Genomic DNA, 24,769 nt, shown 5'->3' on the forward strand with positions numbered 1-24,769 from the left:
GCAACTGGAGGAGGTTTCTGATGACTTGGAAACTGTTATACATATCTTCAAGAAATGCAAGATGGAGCATCTGTGGCAACTACAAGCCAGACAACTGTTTCTCAGTCCTTAGGAGTGTTGTGGAGGAAATTCTCCTGGAAGCTATTTGTAGTCATGTGATGGACACGAAGATGATTCAGAACAGTCAGCATGAATTTACCAATGGCAAATCATCAGCTCTTTTGTATGACAAGATGGTCGGCTCTGTGGGTAAGAGGAGAGCAGCTGATATATGGAAAGCCTTTAGTAACCCACTGATAGTCTCCTATAACATTCTTTTCATCAAATTGGTGAGATATGAACTGGAGAAGTGGATGATGAGGTGTGTAGAAAACTTGTCAGGACCTGTGCTGTCAAAAGATTGTGGTCAGCAGTACAAAGTCCAGCTGGTGGCTAGTAGCTAGTAATGTCCATTGGGAATCAGTGCATCAGTACTAATACTGTGTTCATGTTTTTTATTAATGACCTGGACATAGAGATAGAACACATTCTGCACTGTGAACAATAACAATAACAAATCGGGGAGATTAGTCAATTTACTGGAGGACAAGGCTGTTATTCAGAGGGACCTAAACAGGCTCAAGAAATGGACTGACAAGAACATCGAGGAATTTAGCAAGGGAAAGCATGAGGCCCTGCATCTAGGTTGGAATAACCCCATCCAACAGTACAGTCTAGCAGTTGACTGGCTAGAAAGCACCTTTGCAGAGAAGATCTCTTTGCAGAGATTTGCAGTCTCTTGTTGACAATAAGTTGAGCAGCGTTCTTTGGTGGTGAAATCTAACTGCACATCAGTTTGCCCTCTGAATACCATAGCCACCAGGTAAAGAAAGGTGATTCTTTCTCTCTGTTTGGTTCATGTGAGACAGAATGTGGAGTAGTCTCCATCTTGAGGCTTCCCAGTACAATTACGACATTGAGCAAATCCCACTTGAGTTCCACCAAGATGGTCTTTGGACTAGAAAATATGACGCATGAGAATTCTGAGATAGATGGATTTGTTCAGCCTTGAGAAGAGAAAGGTGAGATGAGACATTATTATTGTCTACAAATATCTAAAGGGAGAGTGTAGAAACAAATTATTCTTGGAGATGCACAGTGATAGGAAGAGTCAACACACATAAGTTGCAATATGGGAAATTCCATTTAGATATAATGAAAGACTTTTCCATTCTGAAGGTAGTCAAACATGGGAACAGGGACTCAGAGAGTTTGTGGAGTCTCCAGTTATTGAAATCTGGCTGGACACAACACTGAGCAATCTGTTGTAGTTGGCCCAGCTTTGAGCAGAGGCTTGGACTAAAAGATCTTCAGGGTCTCTTCCAATGTTGCAGTTCTATGATTGTGCAATTCTACTTATGTACAAAGACATACTTACTGTTATGTGTTTAAGACACTTTGGTCCTTAGGTGACATTTTATTCTTTGGGAATTACTCATCAGCTACCTAGTATGGACAATTATTATACCTAATTCTGTAGGACTCTGATCTGAAGAAGAAAGTTAAATGTTACAGAAAATGTGTAGCTCCTTTTCATGAAAGCCAAAGAAACTTATCCATGACTACTGTCTAGAAAGACACATTGTAATGAAGATGTAAAGTCAGCCTCATCCTGTGAATGGTATGTGTTTAAATAATATAAGGAACGTGAGGGGAAATAGAGTAAAACATGTTAAAGAGAGTTTTCCTTGTGTTAGCAATAATAAATATATTTGTTTTGTTATCATTATGTACTTGGAACAAGAGGAGTCTACCTGATAAAAAAACTTCTGTGGTATGTTTTCAAGAGCTAGCTGTTGCCTGCTAATGAAAATGTAATTTCACCTTGATTAAAGGTATTCTAGAAATCCATGTTTTGATATTTAAACCAAAAATGTAAGCCTTATATAGTTTTCATTTCTTGCCTGTCTAGAATCTTACAAGATGTCCAAATACAAAATTAAAATAGGAGGAGAGGAAGGATTTATTTTTTTTTCCCAGAATTTACTGGGGAAAAGAATTGGAAAAGGGGTAGGTTTTTATCAATTACATCTGAAACATATGCTTTTATGAAGTTTAAATAGACCTCTGATTAATTATTTAAAACCTCAGATCTAGCCTTGTAAACCATTCTCGGGTGATAAAATACAGTCATCTTCTAATTTCAATTCAGCCTTTTGATAGGTTATTTGAGCAGATTCAAGAGCTAGATCGAATTTCCTTTGAGAAAAGTCTTGGTCGTTCATCTGTTGATATTTTTCCAGGGAAAGAGCAGTTAAGTTCAATAAAGAAAATTAACTGGGATAATTTCTTACTATCTTGAGAGGTCAGGAGAGCGATACTACAGTTGTCTTCCTTGTGCCTCAGGATAAGAAAATGACCAAGCAACAGTTTATTTTCCTTGGTTTCCACAGGCGAAATCTGACTTGCTGATACCAGGATGCACCACCTGTCACCAACATTGTCTGTTGTCTTTGTTTGTTTGTTTGCTTGTTTTTGCAAGGGGTCCCATGCTGATGGTGTCAGTACAGTATTTAAACATTTCTTTAATCTTAAAAAAAATATTTGTGGGCATCTGTATATGTCTTTGTGTTTTTTCTTCCCTTTTTAAGATCTTTATTTCCTTTTTTAGTACTAATGTGAGGTTGCTCAGTGACTAAGTTTTAAATCTTTATGAAATATATATGAATGTTGAAAAAGCGATAGCATATACAGCAATGATACTGCAGAGAACATGGCATTAGTTATATGCAAGTACTGTAAGCTTTCAATTCCTCTGAATTTTACTCCTCTGTACACCAAAATTTTTGAAATATCATCTTTTTAGGTTATAAATCCTATTTCTTATTAGTTTATAGATGACTCTACATAATGTTTAATTAACTCCCTTTTGTCATGCATTTGCCTACTATCCTTGTGTGGCAGAAGAGTCACAGGATGACTAAGCCATGTTTCAGAATGCCAATTTAGTTTAAGTGCTCAGTTAAAAAGAATACATTAAAAAAAAAAAAAAGTAAAAACAAACTACATTCAGCCTTGTACTGGGGCATAATTCTTTTCTGAATAGATCACTTTGCCTTACAAAAATAACAGTGAAAAATAATTGGACGTTGGACAGCTTTGGGATGTCCATATAAATACATTGAAAGAAATATTTGTCACTGGTGAACTTTTACATCACTTAAGATAGAAGCATGGTATAAGTCATGTTCAATGAAGTCAGAAATATGTCTTTATTCTTTGTCAGACTTCCATCTCTTACATTCAACTCAACCTTTTTTTTTCAAACTCCCAGTACAAAACAGCATGTATCGGATAGTCCTCAGATAAAGATAAGAAACCATCTCACACAGCAGGGATACAGAAGGGAAGTTTAACTGTTTAATGTATTACCTTTTTTTCATTCTTGTACAGAACAAGACTTTCCATTTTTTACACATTGATTTTATGGACAGTGTATGAATAGCTCCTTTTAATGGCATTTCCCATGAGTTGCAGCCTACATTTTCCAAAATGAAAAGTGGTTTGCAATACTTTTGTTTCTGGAAGGCAAATTTTGAGGTAACTGAGAACCTGGTTTTCAAAAAAGGGTTTAACATTTGTCTGCTAAAAATCACAATTCTTTAAAGATTCTCAAGAAGGACAGGTTAGTTCACTTTTGAAAATTGTAAAGGTGAGGTGGTTAGGAACAATTAGCCCTCATTCATGCTGTCAAAGACAAAATTGTTGTCTGGCCCTATACAGTAAAAATGAAAAGCCCTTGCTATAGCATAAATACTGCAAAGACAGTAAGAGAACTGGCTGCAGGGCAAGAGAGAAAATTAATGTATTAAAAATATTAATTATAACAGTTTAATATTATCTGCTCTCCTGTTATGAAGAAGCATAAAAAATAATTTTGCAATGACTATTAATTTAACTCATCTCACCAATGGAAAACATTATGTATTCATTGGAAAATGTGCATCCCACTCATCTTGCTATTTTTATACTGCTGCCTGCCAGCACGTTTGAATACCTTCTCCAAAATCAACAATGTTAATGTCCATTTTAAGATTGTCCCTCCTCTGGAATTACACTGGGTAGGACTCATTTTTACTGTAATTTTAATTTCTGCAAGCTGTTTTGAGAATGAGGAAGTGACACTATATTGAACATCGTACTGGTAGGGAAAAGTGCAAAATCAAAAGTCATGCAACACTCTACTTAGGTTCTTACTTTTTGTAAATGCACTATATATATATAAATTAAGCATTTAAATGAAAGGCAGTAAACAAGCAGCACAAGAAAAATCTGAAGAATTAACATAGTCACATTGCGACACCTTATGTAAAAAAGTGTTCAAAAAACCACAGAAAGTTTTCCTGAAAGTCCTGAAAGTGGAGGTGAAAGCAATGTTATTTGTCTGGAACACTTGAATTGTTACTGAAAGAAGAATCTGGCCCACAGAAGGAAATACAGCAGATGTAATTTTAGCTCCTCAGTTCTATCTGAATAGGCCTGTCAGAATATGACAGTATCTGCTAGGGATTAATAAGTATAAATTGCTTATCCAAATAGAGGAAATTATAAGAAAGCTTTTAAAGATTACTGTAAAGATTTTTACATTTCAGAGGAAATCAGCTGATGCTATGACAGTAGAGTATATTAAGGGACTTGGAAGTAAAATGACAGATTGAACAAACAAGTAATTCTGAACAAGGATAGGGTATTTGGTTGTTCTAATAGTGTTTAATCTTACATCAAATCACCATTAATGTTTGATGAATGCTATATGCCAAACTGATATGAAATTCAGAAGATGTATAGAGTGGGAAAAACTCAAACTGAGGGATGAGAGCAGGTCCTTCTCTGGAGCTAGATATGTTTAGAGTCAGTCATGCTACCAAGATTTATGTCACCTGAACATCTGGTCCATGAAGAAAGGTTATTAATTTTCTTCCTTAAAAAGAGAGAAAATATGCACAATGATTCTTCGGGAAGATTCTTAATGTAATTATAAATGAGTGAGCTAAAAGGAAAAAAAAAATTTCCTTGACTCCTGACACAGGAGCATTGTGGCCTTATTTTGATCAAGAGTTAGAGTTGAGCAAATGAGCATAATGATATGTGACTGATAGGGTAATGAAAATAAAAACTGAGTGTGATGAGCCTTGGTACAGATCAGGAAGTTATAGACTTCCACCATACTTTCTCTTTCTCTTCTGTAATTTTACACTCCTTGCTGCTGGTCTGCTAGACTATTTGACCCTGATGGATTACATTTAGATCAAAATTTCATAAAGAATGTGAAAACATAAAATAATACTGAGAAAATATTAATATTTCTACTGCTTCTGTTGTCATTAAGAGAGTGAAGACACCTGCATCAGTTGAACGCATTATAGTCTCCAAGAGGTATTCAATTTCAGAGTAAGAAAGGCTAAGCTTACTTTGCTTTTTGCAGAAAGAGTGTAGCAGGTGCAGTCTGTATATCGTCCTGGGTTGAAGCAAGGAAATTCTCTATTAGAAGTTCTGCAGCTACATTCTCAAACTCATGAGAGGAGAAACTTTGCTGAGAGGAAGGATTTATTAGCCTAGAGATGGACCTGTGCTCCCATGACAAAAACACCTTGGAAGCATGAGCTCATGACTGTTTGCACTGAGTCATGCAGGCATGTCTTTTTACTGGGTGACATTATTCACTTTTCTAGGGTTTGCATATCACAGTCTTCTAAGTGGAGTGTGCAATTTCTCTCTGTTAGAGGGATGGAGAAGATTGTTGCTTTCCTGGGGATCAAATACATATGCTCACAAGGAGATGTTTTGAAACCAGAGTGTGTTGCATGGAGGACCAAAATGTACTTGCAAGGTTTCACGCATCTCAGAAAGCCACTGACTTGAAAATAAGCCTGTAATCAATGAACTGCCTGAAAGGACATAGGGTAGAATGAAAGTTGCTTAAAAACTTCTTATTTTTATTCAGTTACCTGATCATTTTGATTTTTTTTTTCTGATCATTCTCCAAGTTAAGCATTTTTGTTCATACTTCACTGAAACCTTGGTGCTCCCCACACACTTTTTTTTTTTTGTCCTTTTCTCTCTCTCTTTTTTTTTTTTTTTTAAGTCTTTCTCAAGTCTTTTGGGAACCATATATGCTGTGAATGACTGGAGGTTCCATCACAAATCTCCTCAGAAAAAAAAAAAAAAAAAAGATGGACCAGGATTTAAGCATTTCCAAAGGATGAGGTGGCTTGTGTGGCTTGTGTAAAGCTACAAAGCTTATGAAAAATGGACTGAAAAATCTTGTGTACTGCTCAAGCAACGACTGTGAAGAACCACAGTCAATGGTGCTGTGATGTCATCAGAAGGACTGTTGGTTGGTTGGTTTCTTGTTCCTTTTTTAATTTGGTTGGTTTGTTGTGTTTTGTTGCTGTTGTTTTATTGTTTTTTGTTTGTGTGTTTTGTGTTTTTCTTTTCAAACTTGACTGACAAATATATAACTTGATAAGAGACTGAAACTTGGAAGGCTGAAGGTGTTTTGGGGCAATATCAGTTCAGGATAGCTAAGGTTTCTGATTTTTGCCATTGTATTCCATGTCACCTATGTTTTGAAGCACATTTTTATATACAAAACAGTGCTGTATTTGAGCTATGTCAAACCAAAACTAAATAAAAAAAAATAAAACTGATTGGCTGAACTGCAACACTGCTCTTTTTTGAGTATGTGTAAAGACAACCCTTGAAAGTATCATTGCTAGAGTATGTACAAAACAGCATATAATTAGTCAGAAAATTGTTTGCTATATTTCCACTCCTGGTAAGTGCTAAAAACATCATACAAAGTGATGAGTATCCTCAATTTCCAGTGAATTTAGCAAAGTCAAGAGCATTCTATACCTCTGAGGAGGCACTTTGAACCTTTAAATAACAGACTTCTTAATGAAAAATTTTACTGCTAAAAGTATTGTTAGATACTTTTCATGGTGCATCTTTGGCACAGCCATATAATAAAAAAATAATGATTTTTTAATGAAATGTATATTAAGAGGCATGTTCAGAATATGATCTATTGGTACCAGTATTAATAGGTGTAATGGATGCTAAAAGTAGTTTGCAGAAATGTAGATCTTGTGCTTGGAGAACCGTGTCATTTAGATTTGTTGCTGACTTCTTAAAAGTTAGACTGTAATAAAGACACATATCATGTGTTTGTTGTTGTAAAGATAGGTCATCCTTTGGGAGTTGCATATTCCCAGAAATATTCTATGTTGTCCCATAGACATGTCATGTGTGGGAGAAGCATATACAGTATGTTGCTTCTGTCCTGGCTGGTTTTTCCTCTCTTTACTAGGATTTTTATTTCAGTACTTGGAAACCAAAAACATCTCAAGATATTATAATCTTCAATCAATAGTACTTAAATTAAAAAAAAAAAAAAAAAAGAGAGAGAGAGAGAGGCAAAAGAAGGGCCTTGGAGGTTTGCATTTGTATTTCCCTTAGATTTCGTGTCCTTTAGGGTACATCTTCAGTGAAATTTTGAAGCTTTTTGAGTTGAAGAATTACAAGCATAATTTTTAATATGCAAGCTGATATCTTCATGTGGGTTTTGAACATTTGCCTTAGGATCTTCCAGAAAAACAGCAGCAATCGTGAAACTTATGTTTAAAATCTTATTAAATGGCAAATGTAGATTTTAAGCTCGTCCATAGCATACAGTAGAGCAGACAGGATAACTCTGAAGCTGGCAGGGACCCTGCTAGTTCTGGAACTGCAGATAATATAACTGATGACATTTTTGTGCTTGTCTGACTTCCTGTCAACACACCTACTGATTTTGAGGTTAGATCTGTTACTGGACCAAATTGCACCTTTTCTTTGCACAATGACATATGGGTAAACATTGCCATGAGTAAGTTATATTCTAAATTATCATCTATTACTATAGGACAGATCTCCTTCCTGAGGTGAGGAGAAAATCACTTTCCTCCTTGCTTGATGGGAACTATTATTTTGGCTTCCATTTCCTCTCTCTGAAAATCTTTTGATCTGAAAGCATGTCTTCAAATAGATGTAGTCCTCCTCTGACAAAGTTTTTAAAGAAGTCAGATAGTTGGCTTTGTTGGAATGATTTCAGTTACCTGGTGAACTACCTTTTGGGGTCAGTTGACACTATTTTTAAGAATTTAAAAAAACAGAACACCTTAACATGAGGATATTCAGTTTTCTACAGCAGGCCTTCCTTCTATTTTAGGTTTGATTAAGTAACAAATTTTGGTTTGGAAAAAAAAAAAAAAAGGTTAAATGATTTACATTGTTAAAATAAAACCTTACAAAGCCATTACTATTTTACAGTCTCAGCTAAGACTGCCATGATCTTATAGTGCTTTTGTTTAAATAAGACGTTGATCTCATTAATATTTTTTAAATGCAAAACATAAAGCTTAGAAATAACTAAGTCCAGGATGAATTGGTTTAAATAAGATCTCTGATTATTTCCTCATTAGCTTTGGAGCTTCCAGATCACCAGAAGTTAGGGGATTTGAAAGGGTTTAATTTGTTGCCCATGTGGCTTAGAATACTGTCTATACAATATTTTGGGAAAATAAGACAAAAAATCACACGCTTGCTCTGACTGAGTCCATGTTGAAAGGTAGCTTCATGAAAGGTAGTTAGCATAGCAGCAAACAGAAACTAATAAATGCAAATGAGAAGCAGGCTTAACACTGCTACCTTGAGTTAAGTCCATCACGAACTGAACAGCAAAGCTTCCAACTAATCCTGTGTACAGTCAGATCAAGCTCACATGTCCTTTCCAAAAAGAACACAAGCAATACTGAAATGGTCTTTTGAAAGTAAATGAGATTCACATAGTATTTGTGTAATGTTGGTGCTTAGAATAGGTACGGAGGCAGTAAAAACTAATGAAAAATCTCATGGTTGATTTGTAGGGGATACTAGTGTTAACACCCATATGTAATGAGATTCCATAATAAAAATAAAAAATAAATCATTAAAAAAAAAAAAAAGGAAATACGAGCATTGCATCATATTAACATATTATTGTATTTGGGCACTTGCATTATTTTTGTTTTGTTCATAGCATTTTTAATATAACTGAATTTTGTGAGACTAAAATATGCATTAAATGAATAAGTTGAAATTGTCATAATATTTAGTTTTAAATGGTCCCACATTGCATTATTTTGTATGTATTTCACACTGAAGTAAGCAATTAATAAATCAAGAAAACAGACAAAATTAATACTGGTACTCCAGAAGATGCAGCACCTGATCATCATTTCTGATGTGCTTTCTCCAAATTGCACCTTTCCAATAGAGTAACATTCTATCTCTACTGTCCACAGATATGAAGATAGAAGTAATATATCATCAAGGTTAAAGTTCCAAGAATATTGAAAATGGCTCTCTCTTAATGAAATGGTGCCATGCAGCTCAGACAGTCTGTCACTGGACATCTTCTGGAGCTCAGTGGACATCTTCTGGAGCTCTCCTAGCACTGTATAAGAATTTTGTTGTTGTTGCTTTGTTTTTTTGTTTGTCTGTTTTGTTCTCCAAGAGTGGTATATAGTGCATAGTCTTCTGCCTTTCATTTTAGATAGAGATCTTGAGGTTTCTGATGGATTGATAATGATCTTCTGATAATGTAATGAGAGAAATCAATTTCAATGAAAGTAAAATTCAGTTCAAACTGAGTGCTTTCAGAAGTCAATTAGAAATGCTAAAACAGATGAAAAAGTAAATATAGATATATATCACATAGAATATGTGGATGATCATTATGACACTTACAGAGAAACTAATATTGAATTTCCTTAATTAATTTCCTTTATTTCACTTTAAAATATCAATATCCATTCTACTATAACTACTGCTACTTATTTACTATGTAAATAAAGTGAGGTAGATAGATTTTTTTTTATTATTATTTTTTTATTTTTGCCATCAGCAAAATCAGGGCAAAACATGTTCTAATTAGAATATTATATGTTTGTTCCACCAACTTAATATGATTGATCACAACCAATATTTAAAAAAAAAAAAAAGGGTCAAGGGAGGAACAGATCAAAAAGGAGAGGCTCATGGGAAATAAAGTATGAGGAGGTTTGTATCTTCTGATAGCAGCAAAACTAAAGAAGAATTTCAGGAATTTACATAGCGAGAATTGGCAAGGGATCTTTCCCTTTTGGTTATATGTTAACTCACTATTAATTTCATCCCAACCACCATAGATGCAAGCATCAATTCATGTTTGAAAAACTTTTCACGACAAAGAGTTTAACAAAAGTAAGAAGAATTTCTGTAGCATTAAATATATATATATTGTTATATTTTGTTGTGAAACAACAATAAAAAGACTGTTTAATTTAGATCTAGCTCTGAAATTATTAATATTTTATTTTACCCTCCAGATAACTGTTCTGTACGTTAAGGTGCTTCTTACACAAATGACCTAGACAGTGATCTGCTTCCCTGCACCTCTTAGACATCTGATAAAAACACGCACTAAATTGGGTTACATCATGAATATAAAGTGACAAGAAATCAATCTACATAAAGACAGCCAAAGGGAACACAGTCGTTTTGTCTCATCCAAATATGATAAGGAATACAAGAAAACAAGGCTGTCTTATTTCTGCATAGACTTTAAAAAGCTGAAACACAGAGAAAATATATTCACTACTTGATTGCAGTGTCCTAATTCTCGCAGTAGAAAGCTGGTACACAGTGCTTTCACATTGCAAAATAAAACATCAAGGGTGTAGGTTTAGAATGTCCACTAACGATTTAGTTAACATGCTGCAAAAATGTATTAAATTTCCCTGTACCCAAGGGAAAAAAAAAAAAGAAAAAAAAAGAAAAAAAAAAGAAAAAAAAGAAAAAAAAAAGAGAGAGAGGAAAAAAAAGAGAAAAAAAAAAAAGTTCAAAGCTGAAAATCTAGAAAAAAAATATTAATCCACTAAGAACACTTGTTTCCTTTTAATTTATTTGGATTTTTCTTTTTTTTTAATGCAGGATTGATATCCTCCCAAAATATTAAACAGATTTTATACCTCAATTTATAGTTATGTTAATTTGACACTGATACTGATTTCATTGTTTTTATTTAATATTTCTGTTGGTTATGATCACTTGGCTTATTTACTTTTTGTTAGATGGAAATATAGATTCTTGGCCTGTAGGAAGAAAATCCATTGCTCTCTTCAGAGGTTTCTATCAAGTATATGCATCTTCTTCTGTCTGAGATTCCCTTACAAGTGAAAATACAGTGTTGTTTGTCACCTTTAGCTACATCTTTCTTTTTTATAATCCTTTGTTTAACAGGCACATGGTATATTGCTACAGATCTGAGGTTAGTTTCATTACAAACTTTTCAACCTTCTTATGAGTCATAACAGGAAGAAACATGTCCCAGTTAAGCCTTTCTACATCTCACCAGCTAGTTGTAGTATTTCTGATTCTGGTGTCCACATTCCAGGAGAAGTTCAACAGTCTGCATTCCTTAAAGTGCAGTGTTCAAGCTGGTTTGTATTTACATCTAAGTGTATTCATTTACCTTATTTTATATAACACATGATTTTATCTTGCATCATGTTAGCCCTACAAGGAAGAATCACTGAACTTTGTAAATTAACAGTGGGACAAATCTCTCTCTTTTTTTTTTTTTTTTTCTTCTTCCCCTCTTGAACGTACATTTAAACTGTTCTGTAAGAAGTATTGTACTTAAAATCCTCTCACTGGAGCTCTTTGAATAGCCTAAGTATTTACCCATTCTTTTGAGAAGGCAAGAGAATTAGTAAGCCAGAATAATTAATAGCACTTGTCTCAGCCAGAGCATACTTTTCATTTGTCTGCTACTGAAAAATATGTTCCTGCCAAGCTTACTTTGATATTTGTTAGACAGTGTGAAAGAACACCTCCTTCTGAGCCACATTAAATGATCAGAGAAGTACATCTTTGCTGTATTTTTATGTCCCTGATTCGAGGCCAGCATGCTTGCTTGTCTCCCAAGGGGGTAAGACCAACATAGACCGCAAAGAGATTCTCACCAATAAGTCTTCTGAGAATTAATGAAAGACAGATAAAGATTCCTCTTGTGTTGATTTCTGGGAAGCTGTATTCTAAATCTGAAGATTCAAAATGTGTGACATAGACTTTTGAATGTGTCACAAAGACTGAGAATGAGGGACACGACAGAAATAGGAGGGAAATCTTGACATTCTAAGGGCTTTGAGGTGACTGTTACTTTTAGTGTGGTAGTTTCAAAGCTGGTGAAACAGGTGCAGTCAAGCTACCTTCAATAAAAATGCCATATGCTGATTTTTATCACCTTTAAAAACTATCTTTCAGTAATATTATAATTTAAATATTTTGACTATTGATTTTCTCTCATCCCTTTCAGAATTATAGATGGATGAACTAATCTTGCAGACTTTTTTTCCAACAGCTATAACCCAATGTTCATTACAAATTTTCTACTCATCTTTGATTTTTACAGGTGTGTTCATTATTTGGTATTATTTGACAAATAGTTTATGGACACATTTTAGCTATTTTTCCTCTCATTGAGTCAGGTAGCAATTTACTTTGGCTTAGTATGTGCTTTTCTATTTTTGCTGTATTTTTTCCACACCTTAAAGCAAAACCTACCAAAAGAACCTTCCACAGAACTCTTGACTATAAAAATTCCTATGAATTAAAGGTCTGCTGCTATCTGCTTCTCCTTTTGCCATCTGTTCCTTATACTTATATCCCAATCATACATCATTTCTCAAACAGCTGGATTCCAGTAGTCCCAGCGATGGACTGAGTTAGCAGGGAATTTGAGTACCAGTCACTGTGATTGTGAGTCCTAACCTCATACTAAAGTCATTTTGGCTTCTCTTTCCATGTACTTGTTTATCATTAGTCTTATTTTTTCCTGTGTTGTTCACAGTACCAAAGACTATCTATCTATCTATCTATCTATCTATCTTGCAAGATTTTACTTGCATTTGTGATGAACTTTGGCACCAACATCCCTCTCATGACTCAAAAAATATTGTGACTTTAATCCTTAATTTTCTGACTTGCTGTCACTTCAGCACTTGACTTAAGTCACTTCAGAAGTATTTCTCTGGATTTCTTTTAGAAACAAGGCAATGCTGTAATAATATGGTCTGTCCTCCAAGAAGTTTCCAATGTATTTATCAATTTCAGCCAAATTTACAGAAGATTAAAGGTCATGACGATAATTAAAATCCAGCAAGTTTCATGAGATCAGCAATTATCAGTTTTGTTTGTCCAGCTGTTAAGTCTATCAGCACGCTGGGTAGCAGGAGCACATGCAGGCTGCAATCAGCCACAGCATATGCTGTCACTTGTCCATCTGGGGCAGCTGTGAAGTAAGCTACAGGAGAGGAACTGAAAGATTTACAAGGGTGTTGGAGATAAAGACATAAAAATGTGATTGTAAGGCAACTTAAAAGATGAAGGACATGGTACTAATACGAGAACTGTTGCGCTGCAGTGCGTCATTCTATGAAGTTGTTCTATATGAGTGTCTTTTATTTGGGAGGTATAGATTCTACTTATATAAAATGGGCATCCTGAGGCAGAAAAGTAACAGATTTATTAAATGAACTAGGACAAGAGTTTTTATTATTTTATTTTTATTATTAATTTATCAAATAAGAGTAGTCTTAAAAGAGATGTCTGGTAAGACAAAACTACTGCAGCTAAAAGATAAAATAAAATCTCTGGACCATTCACTGACTCTGTCAATGAAATCTTTACTATAAAACCACTAGCTTTTGTCCATTAAATGTTTCTTCATAGCTGAAGCTGGCAACTATTTAGCCCTTTTATTCCTGTAAATTGTATGTAAGGAGATTCAGATAGTTATTATTTTGCAGCTGTTACCTGTAGACTAGATACAAACATATGCTAGGCTAGAAGTTGTTTGATGTGTTCACTTTGAAGATGTCTTCAGCTGTCTGAAGCTCATTATTCACAGTCTGTTACAGATCCCCACCACTAGTCTCAACTGCTCTCTGATTGCGTGGCTGCAGCTTTATTAAAGAACATTTGAAGTTTAGATATCATATCAATATACGTATGCAAACTCAGGTATTCCCCCTAAGGAGATGATACAACACAACTTTTGTTTCGAACAAATCTATTTGCAGTAATGTTCATGGACAAAAGCATGTAACAATTCTGCATATCATTTGTACTATCATAGGTGTAATGATCTAACGATGCAATAGAAAAAAAAAGAAAAAAGAAGAAATAAAATATCTTTCATTACAGAGTTAATTAATTAACACAGTTAATAAAATTAAGGGAAAAAAAGTCTTGGCTTTTGGGCATCATATAATTTTTTATGTTTTCTCCAACTGTATTAGTTGATCTAAAAAAAAAAAAACCAAAGACTAACATGTTATGAAGAACCTACTCTATCTTTCAAATTTTTTTCTCCACTCCTCGTTCTTGCCCTTTTTGTTTGTTTTCATGAAGTCCAATCTGTAAAACAGAAACAGCAAAATTAGGCATATAATTGCTTACAATTTAGTTCTAATTTTGTGTGTGTTATTCTTTTGTTATGAGCTTTAACTCATAAAATAAGTTAAAACTTATTCTATGGATCTCAGATACATACATCAGCCTGAAATTTGCATCTCTCCTTCCAAGTTTCATCAGACTTAATTCTTTACCTCCCAAATGCTTGAAGCTTTTTCCTCCTCTACTGACGTTCACAGTACTTTCCCAGAGCCTTGCCAAACTGTGTTAAACCCTAGATTTGGTGTCCAAATCTTCCTGTCCACAACAGCAAAGTGTGAGAGGATTGTGTCTGAGGTCTCTCCTGGGACTTGACCAGCTTAGTTAAGTGTAGATGCGGGCCTTAAGCATCATTTAGCTTTGTCTTGACCTTTCAGATGAACTCATTTGCCTTTAATCCAATGCCTTATTTCAAGCAACACAGTTGTGATTATGTCACTCACAGTGGAAAATAAGATTATTTGTGGTCAGAAGGCAGGCAGTTAAACTAGAATCACTGAAAATACGATCTTTAGATGATCTAGATGATCTTTAAGGTCCCTTCCAACCTAAGCCATTCTATGATATAAAAGATCTGGGGACAGCTGTTGTCATCCCATGGGAAAATGATTATTAACATGGAATTTACGATTCGCAACATGTTGAAGTGATTAGTTTTCATTTTTTAAGTTTCCCTGTTCTACAAATTGCTATTAGGCTGGCCAGGCAGCTTTTTGGAAGCTGAAAGGTAAGAAGCAGATGTTGAAACTTCTGGAAGCTCCTTGAATGATTTATCAAAATCAAATATTTTAGTAGCTGACCACTTAAGACGTAGACATGGAACAAGAAGTGCTAAAAACACATGGTTGCAAAGTACATCATAGTAAATGTATTGAGAATTTGTGTGTCTAAAAGAAGAAAAAGAATGAAAACTTGTATTTGCTGTAGAAAATGTGTGCTATTAGTCTTGCAGTGTTTGAAGAAAAAGCTCTTAAGTATACTTCACACCATGGACCAATGATTTCCAATTTAGAGAGACGATGGAAATCTTTGCTTTTTATGGTGTTGATTTTTGGATTGAGTCCATTTTCAGTATGCTGCAAGACACCATTTCTGCAAGTAAATAAGTTTTATATAGAATTACCGTAGATATGGATGCATAGATACTAATGGATTGTGTACAATTTACAGTAGCTTGCTTCTAAACACAAAGATACACATTTAATTTGGTTAAAAATGAAAATGGGAAGTGGATCTTTTAAAAAACAATCTTTTCAAGAAATGTTTATAAACACATCCAAGCCAAAACGAAGCCCTGAGTGCAGTTTGTAGCAGCCACAATCTTCTTGATGTGTAATTATGATAACAGTAACATTTGTTTTGTTAATGTTAATGATCCAAAACTTTGTCTTGCGATATCTGACTCACCTGTTAGTCTTTAAATTCAAGCAAGAATGGCAATGTCTTAGGCATTGCTTTGGCATTAAAGAAAATATTGTTTTGGTTATATGGTTCTATTTTTATAATTTTGTGAAATGTATAGCAAAGGTGTGGTGTTTATTTGTGATCACAAGAGAATCTTTTAAATGTAGAGGGTAAAAGGCTTTGTGAGACTTACCTATTTCTTATAAAAGTTCTCTCTTCAGTGTTTAAGAAGGTTAATGCCCTCAACATTCATATCTTTTGGTTGTGAAAAAAGGAATGTATCATTAATATGCAATTGTTCCCTTATAACTATTTGGTTAGGTTTTGTTTGTTTGTTTGTTTGTTTGTTTTTGTGTGTGTGTGTTGGTTTTTATTTTTTTAAGTTTACAAAAATGCAAATAGATGAAAAATTATGGATTGACATGCATTCAACAAACACCCACAAGTCAATATTTAGACTACTTATTTTTGCTTTAATTTTATACATGATTTTTCAAAGTTTAGCTAAATCTAGCAGAATCAACTGAAAAAATAAATAGGGTTGGCTAGAGACTACCAGTTTGCACAGGTGCAAATGGGTTGGATCATACGGAAATTTATTGAGAGCCAAGGGCGCAACTCCAAATTGCAAAACCAGATGCTCGGCTCTTTTCTCTACATGAGAGAAAATGAGGAAAAAAAAAAAAGAGAGAGAGAGAAAAAAAAACATGAACCAAGGGAGGATTCTGTGTTTTATGATGTGGAGTTAAAAGCCAACACAAAATACAAGGAACTGGAGATGGTTGCAAATTCATGGCAGCTAGTGTTTCTTTAAAAAAAAAATAAATAAATAAAAAATATATAATAATATTAAAATTAAAAATAAAATAAAAAAATAAAAAAATAATAATCTCTAGTTTATCTATACCATTTATCTACAACAGAGGCTCCTGAACCTTATTTTAATATTATTTTAGTTTTCCTCCCCATGCTCTACAATTCTAGCAAGTAAGATTCCCTCCAGCAAAATTCCTTTCCGTTCTCATCCCTCCCCTTTTCTTGTACTCTGGTGGCTCTTGAATCTATTATGGCACTCTGCATGAAACAAGCTCATGTCAATTCACACTCTTTCATCTTCTTTTTTAATTAAATTCACTTGTTTTGTTAGTGGCAGCTTAAAAATATCTGTCACATTTATTAAAATCTTGCATTATGAATATGTATTTTAGATATAAACTTTCAATATTTTTCACAGATAAACTGCCTCCCAGTAAAGTGTGGAAGTGTGTGGTAGAATGAGAAAAAGTGGAAAAAAAAGGAAAAAGAATTATTATTAATTTATTATTATTATTAGAGAAGAGATACATAACTTTTTGACCTGTAATCTTGTATAACTTTAAAGCATAACTTTAAAAGTATTGTAGACTGTAGCTAGACATTCAGAAAAGAAAAGAAAAAAAAATCTCATAGAATTCAAACTGTGTGTAACTAAACGTTCCAGAAGTGCTCTATTTACCTTCACTGATAGCTCAAACCAGCATATGATTGCACAATCTAATCAGGTATAAATATAAATTTCTTCATTTCTCTCTTTGAGTCAGTTTTGCTAAGGTTATGATCAAATTGAGAAACCATTCAAGTACTCTCTCCACCATAGCGAATAAATATTAACTTCTATCTTTTTTCCAGCTCTTTTCCTTATTTCCAAAACGACAATTAAAAACACAAAGTCAATAAACTACTGCCTTTGGACTACATTGCCTGTATTTTTTATGTTCTAGATCATTAAAAAAAAAAAGGGGGGGGGGGCGGGTGGAGGGGGGGGACTTCTAATAGAGGAACATCAGTGTAAATAGAGCTTTAGTTCCTTAAGGAAATGCAATGAAATTATTTTGTGGGGGTCTATTGTGATTGGACCCCAAGTTATTCTGAGCTTTGAGTTTGTCCAGGTCTTTCCTGTGTAGATAGTTCTCCAAAAGTTTAAAGTTTAAAAAATGTAAATGAAAAACTTTTTCATAACTTTTAAGCAAAGAAAGCCCCAAGTGGTTGGTCAGATAGAATAGAAATGACAAGAATTAATATGATACTCTCCTGCTGAGGTCTTTCAGCCGGATTCCTGCTTCCCAGTTTTTTGTTATCAGTTCAGTGGCTCTGAGTTGCAGCAAACTCTGGTCCAGGTCCCTTTTGGCCTTGGCAGAATTTCTCTTTCTATCATTTCTGTGGCCTGCCTCAGAGATGGCAGACGAGTTTAGGTACCACTGATAAACAAGTGACAGGTGCCCCGAGACTGCTTCTTCCCTGATGCCTTTCCTAGAGCTAACAGTGTGGATGTCACTGCTGTGGCTCATGTGTGGCTGCTCCCAGAGAAGTAATCTCTTCCTTCCACGGAATTGTTCCATGGAGCACAGACATTATCTTTACAAAGGAATACAGAGATAATGTACGAACATCATAACATACAAACTGAGAATGAGATACCATCCATTACATATTTGAGCAACAGTCTTGACTGTTTGGTGAAATAAAATTAATTTGGGAATATAAAATCAAATCAGTTTACTGATAACTAGAAGGAAGTTGTATCAAAACTTAATTTGGCAGAAAAAAGACAGGTTTGAGGCTTTCATTGTTAATCGCCCGCAAGTTCAGCAACTATCCAGGCAAGTACTTTGGCTCTGTGTACAATCAGTGAAGTGACTCAACCCATCCAGAGGCAACTCATCCCTCCTATTTCAGATTACAGTCTCTGGAGGTGCCTCTCTCTTTCCCCTTATTACAGGAGTAAAATAGATTAAGCACCTAAGTTTTAGGTGAATCTTTGCTGCTTAGTGATGGTGGTATAGTTCAGTTTAAACTTCTTCAAAAGACTCTGACTGTTTTCATCTGAAGTTTTTTTAAATGACACATCTCAAGACTTCATTCCAAAATAACTTTGGTTTTATTTCTAAATGACGAAATAGGACAAAATAAGAAAACAGTAGTAATAAGTAGCAAAACCAGCCATGTTTTAAGATGAAAAAAATACTTCTGTTAAAAGAAATGTCTGTTTAAAGGTGAAAATGTTTTCTATAAGTGGGATTTCCTAGAACACAGAAATCCTTTATTTGTCGAGCTTCACTGGCATAAAATAAGCATTGAGAATTCCCACAAACACATCTTCTACCATCAATTTGAACTCAGAAAAACAGCAAATGGCATGGTAGAAGAATTCTCAGCCTGAGTGGGCATCTAGAGTGTTGAAGGGAGACACAGCTGGATCTGTGTTTGGAATATATATATATATATATATTTAGTTACATACAACAGGAGCGTCTTTGTAAAATGTTAATGCATGGTACAAAAAGAATGTTTTTTCTATTTTGAGTGTTTATTTATAAAGAGTCTACATATTGTGTTTATTTTAACTAGTCGTAATCAGAAAAAAATGATTTTTAATACAATTGGAAGTGAAAAAGATAAGCTGGATAAAGTTTAAATATTTTCCACAAATCAGTAACATTATTATGCCTGTACATGCAGATGGAATATTCCTTGGTAAAAGAACCACCTCCTTTAGTGAGGTTATTCATAACACCTTTGGTGAACTAGAAAAAATATGCCAATGGACTACTTGGCCATATAATTGTGATATTACTAAAACAAGTTGGTTTTTTTTGTTTGTTTGCTTGTTTGTTTTTGTTTTTTCTTTAAATTTTTAACCAACTACTAAAACGTGAATTTCAAGCAAAAGCAGATAATTTGTTTATCTCTAGTGAATTAATACTGTTCCCCATTATGAAAGATCACTGCTATTTTGGTTTTCTTCATAATACTCTTTTGCTTTCTATTTTAACCACCCTCCAATGATGGATTTTCAAAACATATAGGTATATATGTCACTTTACCCATTTTAGAATATATTTGTCAAATATTTGCCAAATTAAACATTCTCAACTAGTCTTTTTTTTTTTTGTAAACCTTGCTATATTTATTTTAAAACTTGCTGATACTTATTTTAAAACTTTAAACTATAAACTATAAAAAAAATCTGATGAAGAGGTTTTGCCCAAATTTTACTAATTTTCCAAGAGTTTAGTTCATATTTTGTTAGTTTGCAAAAATAAGGGAGAATAGAGCAAGACATCATGAATATCACAAATGTAACTAAAGATAGAGAGAATGAATTAGCTTCACTGACCACTAGAAAACCCGATTAGATGGACATAAACTGTGCGGAATTTAGTAAGAAGCAGTAGGCATCAGTTGGCTTCAGTAGGTATTACCATGGGAGGTTCACATTATGCTTGCTTTCTAAAATTTTCGGATATGTGTTGTGGTTTAGCCCGGCTGGCAGCCAAACACCACACAGCCGTTCGCTCACCCTCCCCCCTCCCTCTCCGGGATGGGGGAGAGAAACGGGAAAGTGAAGCCTGTGAGTTGAGATAACGACAGTTTATTAAGACAGGAAAAATAATAACAATAATAATAATAATAATAATAATAATAATAGTAATAATGTGTACGAAATAAGTGATGCACAATGCAATTGCTCACCACCCGTTGACCGATGCCCAGCCTATCCCCGAGCAGCCGGCTCCCACCCACCCCGGCTAGCCACCCCTATATATTGTTCAGCATGACGTCAGATGGTATGGAATACCCCTTTGGCCAGTTTGGGTCAGCTGTCCTGGGTCTGTCCCCTCCCAGCTCCTGCTGCACCCCCAGCCTGCTCGTTAGCAGGACAGAGCGAGAAGCTGAAAAGTCCTTGGCTTGGTGTAAGCATTGCTCTACAACAATTAAAACATCAGCATGTTATCAGCGCTCTTCTCATCCTAATCCAAAACATAACACCCTGCCAGCTACTAGGAGGAAAATTAACTCTGTCCTACCTGAAACCAGGACAGATATCCACCCCTTATTCCATACCATTTATGTCATGCTCAGGTTACACTCTTTCCAATACATTCTAATTAGTCACCATTTTCATCTATGATATATAGCAACCATGGTAGTGATGACATACAGTGTTGTATGATAATTAACATACTACAATTCAACTCATGGGCTATTCTCACCCAGTATTAGGTCCCCTTGAGGTACACACCGAACCTTCCCATTCTTTTGCATTACCCACCAAGTGCATCCAGGTCCCTGGGCAAAAGCAATCCCACGAATGGGCTTGCCTTTTCCTGAGGCAGGAGTAGCCCAGACTGTCTTACCCAGCATGTTTCTTACGTGCACTACAGGAACTTTATCCCCTTCTACAGTGCGTAACAGGTTTGATTGGGCAGGTCCAGCTCGGTTGGCAGATCCCCTAGTATTGACTAACCAGGTGTCCTTTGCCAAATGTGTTTCCCAATTTTTGAATGTCCCAGCACCCATTGCTTTCAGTGTAGTCTTTAACAGTCCATTGTATCATTCAACTTTCCCGGAGGCTGGTGCATGATAAGGGATGTGATACACCCACTCAATACCATGTTCTTTGGCCCAAGTGTCTATAAGGTTGTTTCGGAAATGAGTCCCATTGTCTGACTCAATTCTTTCTGGGGTGCCATGTCGCCATAGGACTTGCTTTTCAAGGCCCAGGATAGTGTTCCGGGCGGTGGCATGGGGCACAGGATATGTTTCCAGCCATCCGGTGGTTGCTTCCACCATTGTAAGTACGTGGCGCTTGTCGTTGCGGGTTTGGGGGAGTGTGATGTAATCAATCTGCCAGACCTCTCCATATTTGTATTTCAGCCATCGTCCTCCATACCAGAGAGGCTTTGACCATTTGGCTTGTTTAATTGCAGCACATGTTTCACAATCATGAATAACCTGTGCTATAGTGTCCGTGGTCAGGTCCACCCCTCGGTCACGAGCCCATCTGTATGTTGCATCTCTACCTTGATGGCCTGAGGTGTCATGGGCCCATCGGGCTATAAATAATTCACCTTTATGTTGCCAGTCCAGGTCCACCTGAGCCACTTCAATCTTAGCAGCCTGATCCACCTGCTGGTTGTTTTGATGTTCTTCAGTAGCCCGATTCTTGGGCACATGAGCATCTACATGGCGTACCTTTACAACCAGGTTCTCTACCCGGGCAGCAATATCTTGCCACAATGCAGCAGCCCAGATGGGTTTGCCCCGGCGTTCCCAGTTGTTCTGCTTCCATTGCTGTAGCCACCCCCACAGGGCATTTGCTACCATCCATGAATCAGTGTAGAGATAGAGAACTGGCCACTTTTCTCGTTCAGCAATATCTAAGGCCAGCTGAACGGCTTTCACTTCTGCAAACTGACTCAATTCACCTTCTCCCTCAGCAGCTTCTGCAACTCGTCGTGTAGGACTCCATACAGCAGCTTTCCATCTCCGATGCTTTCCCACAATACGACAGGACCCATCAGTGAACAGGGCATATTTCTTCTCATTTTCTGGTAGCTTGTTGTACAGTGGGGCTTCTTCAGCACGGACCACCTCCTCCTCTGATGATATCCCAAAGTACTTGCCTTCTGGCCAGTCCATAATCACTTCCAGGATTCCTGGGCGACTGGGGTTTCCTATTCGAGCCCGCTGAGTAATCAGTGCAACCCACTTGCTCCATGTAGCATCAGTTGCATGATGTGTAGAGGGGACCCTTCCTTTGAACATCCAACCCAGTACCGGCAGTCGGGGTGCCAGAAGGAGCTGCGCTTCAGTACCGACCACTTCCGAAGCAGATCGAACTCCCTCATATGCTGCCAATATCTCCTTTTCGGTTGGAGTATAGCGGGCCTCAGATCCTCTGTATCCCCGACTCCAAAACCCCAGGGGTCGACCTCGAGTTTCCCCAGGTTCTTTCTGCCAGAGGCTCCAGGTGGGACCATTCTCCCCGGCTGCGGTGTAGAGCACATTCTTTACGTCTGGTCCTGTTCGGACTGGCCCAAGGGCTACTGCATGAACTATTTCCTGTTTAATTTGTTCAAAGGCTTGTCGTTGCTCAGGGCCCCATTCAAAAGCATTCTTCTTACGAGTTACTTGGTAGAGCGGGTTTACAATCAGACTGTAATTCGGAATGTGCATTCTCCAAAACCCCACGACACCTAGGAAAGTTTGTGTTTCCTTTTTGCTAGTTGGTGGAGACATAGCTGTTATTTTGTTGATCACATCCATTGGGATTTGACGACGTCCATCTTGCCATTTTATTCCTAAAAACTGGATCTCTCGTGCAGGTCCTTTGACTTTATTTTGTTTTATGGCAAAACCGGCCTTCAGAAGGATTTGGACTATTTTCTTCCCTTTCTCGAAAACTTCCTCTGCAGTGTCACCCCACACAATGATGTCATCGATGTACTGCAGGTGTTCAGGAGCCTCCCCCTGCTCCAGCGCAGACTGGATCAGTCCATGGCAAATGGTAGGGCTATGTTTCCACCCCTGGGGCAGCCGATTCCAAGTGTATTGGACACCCCTCAAAGTGAAAGCAAACTGTGGCCTGCACTCTGCTGCTAGAGGGATGGAGAAAAATGCATTAGCAATATCAATTGTGGCATACCACTTGGCTGCCTTTGATTCCAGTTCGTACTGGAGTTCTAGCATGTCCGGCACTGCAGCACTCAGTGGTGGCGTGACTTCGTTCAGGCCACGATAGTCCACTGTTAGTCTCCACTCACCATTAGACTTTCGCACTGGCCATATGGGACTATTAAAAGGTGAATGGGTCTTGCTGATCACTCCTTGGCTCTCCAGTTGACGAATTAGCTCGTGGATGGGAATCAGGGAGTCTCGGTTGGTGCGATATTGCTGCCGGTGCACAGTTGTGGTAGTGATTGGCACTTGCTGTTCTTCAACCCTCAGCAGCCCCACAACAGAAGGGTCCTCTGAGAGACCGGGCAAGGTAGACAACTGTTTAATGTCCTCTGCCTCTAAGGCAGCTATGCCAAAAGCCCAGCGGAACCCTTTTGGGTCCTTGAAATATCCTCTTCTAAGATAGTCTATGCCAAGGATGCACGGAGCATCCGGGCCAGTCACAATACGGTGCTTTTGCCACTCATTTCCAGTTAGACTCACTTCAGCTTCCAATACAGTTAACTGCTGGGATCCCCCTGTCACGCCATAAATACAGATGGGCTCTGGCCCTTTACAGCTTGATGGCATTAGAGTACATTGTGCACCGGTGTCTACTAAAGCCTTATACTTCTGTGCGTCAGACGTGCCAGGCCATCGAATCCACACAGTCCAATAAACTCGATTGTCCCTTTCCTCCCCCTGGCTGGAGGCAGGGCCCCTCTAGTCCTGGTCAGAATCTTCGTTTCTGTGTTTAAAAGACTGCCTGCTAGAAGTTGGAGCAGCAAACTTTTCAGAGAACCCCTTTCTCCCGATTGTTTTCTTTTGCAACTCACGTACCCGTGCCTCCAGGGTCTCAGTAGATTTTCCATCCCATTTTCTCATGTCCTCTCCATGGTCACGTAGGTAGAACCACAGGGTGGCGCGGGGTGTGTACCCACCATATTGTCTTCTTTGCACGGATGCGCGTTTACCCCTAATAGCCGAGACGCTGGTTCGTACAGGTGGGGAAGAAAATACACTCTCTTTAAGTTGGTGGACCTCTTCAAAAAGTTTCTCCAAAGTATTCTCTTTTAGTTGGTGGCCACTGGTTTGTTCAGGTGGGGGGGAATATAAATTCTCTTTAAGTTGGTGGACCTCTTCAAAAAGTTTCTCCGAAGTATTCTCTTTTAGTTGGTGGCCACTGGTTTGTTCAGGTGGGGGGGAAGATAAATTCTCTTTAAGTTGGTGGAACTCTTCAGAGAGTTTCTCCACAGCCGAGATGCAGGCCTGTAGGGAAGAGGAGAGATTTCCTTCATACTCCCGGAGTTGTTTAGCCATGTCACCC

The 24,769-nt window shown here is 36.9% G+C and overlaps 1 protein-coding gene across 1 annotated transcript in view; it reads right to left on the reverse strand.

Moving 5' to 3' along the window:
- LOC126913177 (uncharacterized) overlaps positions 1-22,871 on the reverse strand; it is a 514,788-nt gene extending 491,917 nt beyond the window's left edge. Inside the window, exon 1 of the mRNA XM_050708765.1 lies at positions 22,212-22,871. Within this exon, the coding sequence (XP_050564722.1) occupies positions 22,212-22,551 (340 nt within the window). The 5' untranslated portion in view covers positions 22,552-22,871. The remainder of the gene's footprint in view (positions 1-22,211) is intronic.
- Between the last annotated feature and the right edge of the window lie 1,898 nt (positions 22,872-24,769).

This window comes from Cygnus atratus, chromosome 2 (genome assembly GCF_013377495.2).
Source record: "Cygnus atratus isolate AKBS03 ecotype Queensland, Australia chromosome 2, CAtr_DNAZoo_HiC_assembly, whole genome shotgun sequence".
NCBI lineage: Eukaryota > Metazoa > Chordata > Aves > Anseriformes > Anatidae > Cygnus > Cygnus atratus.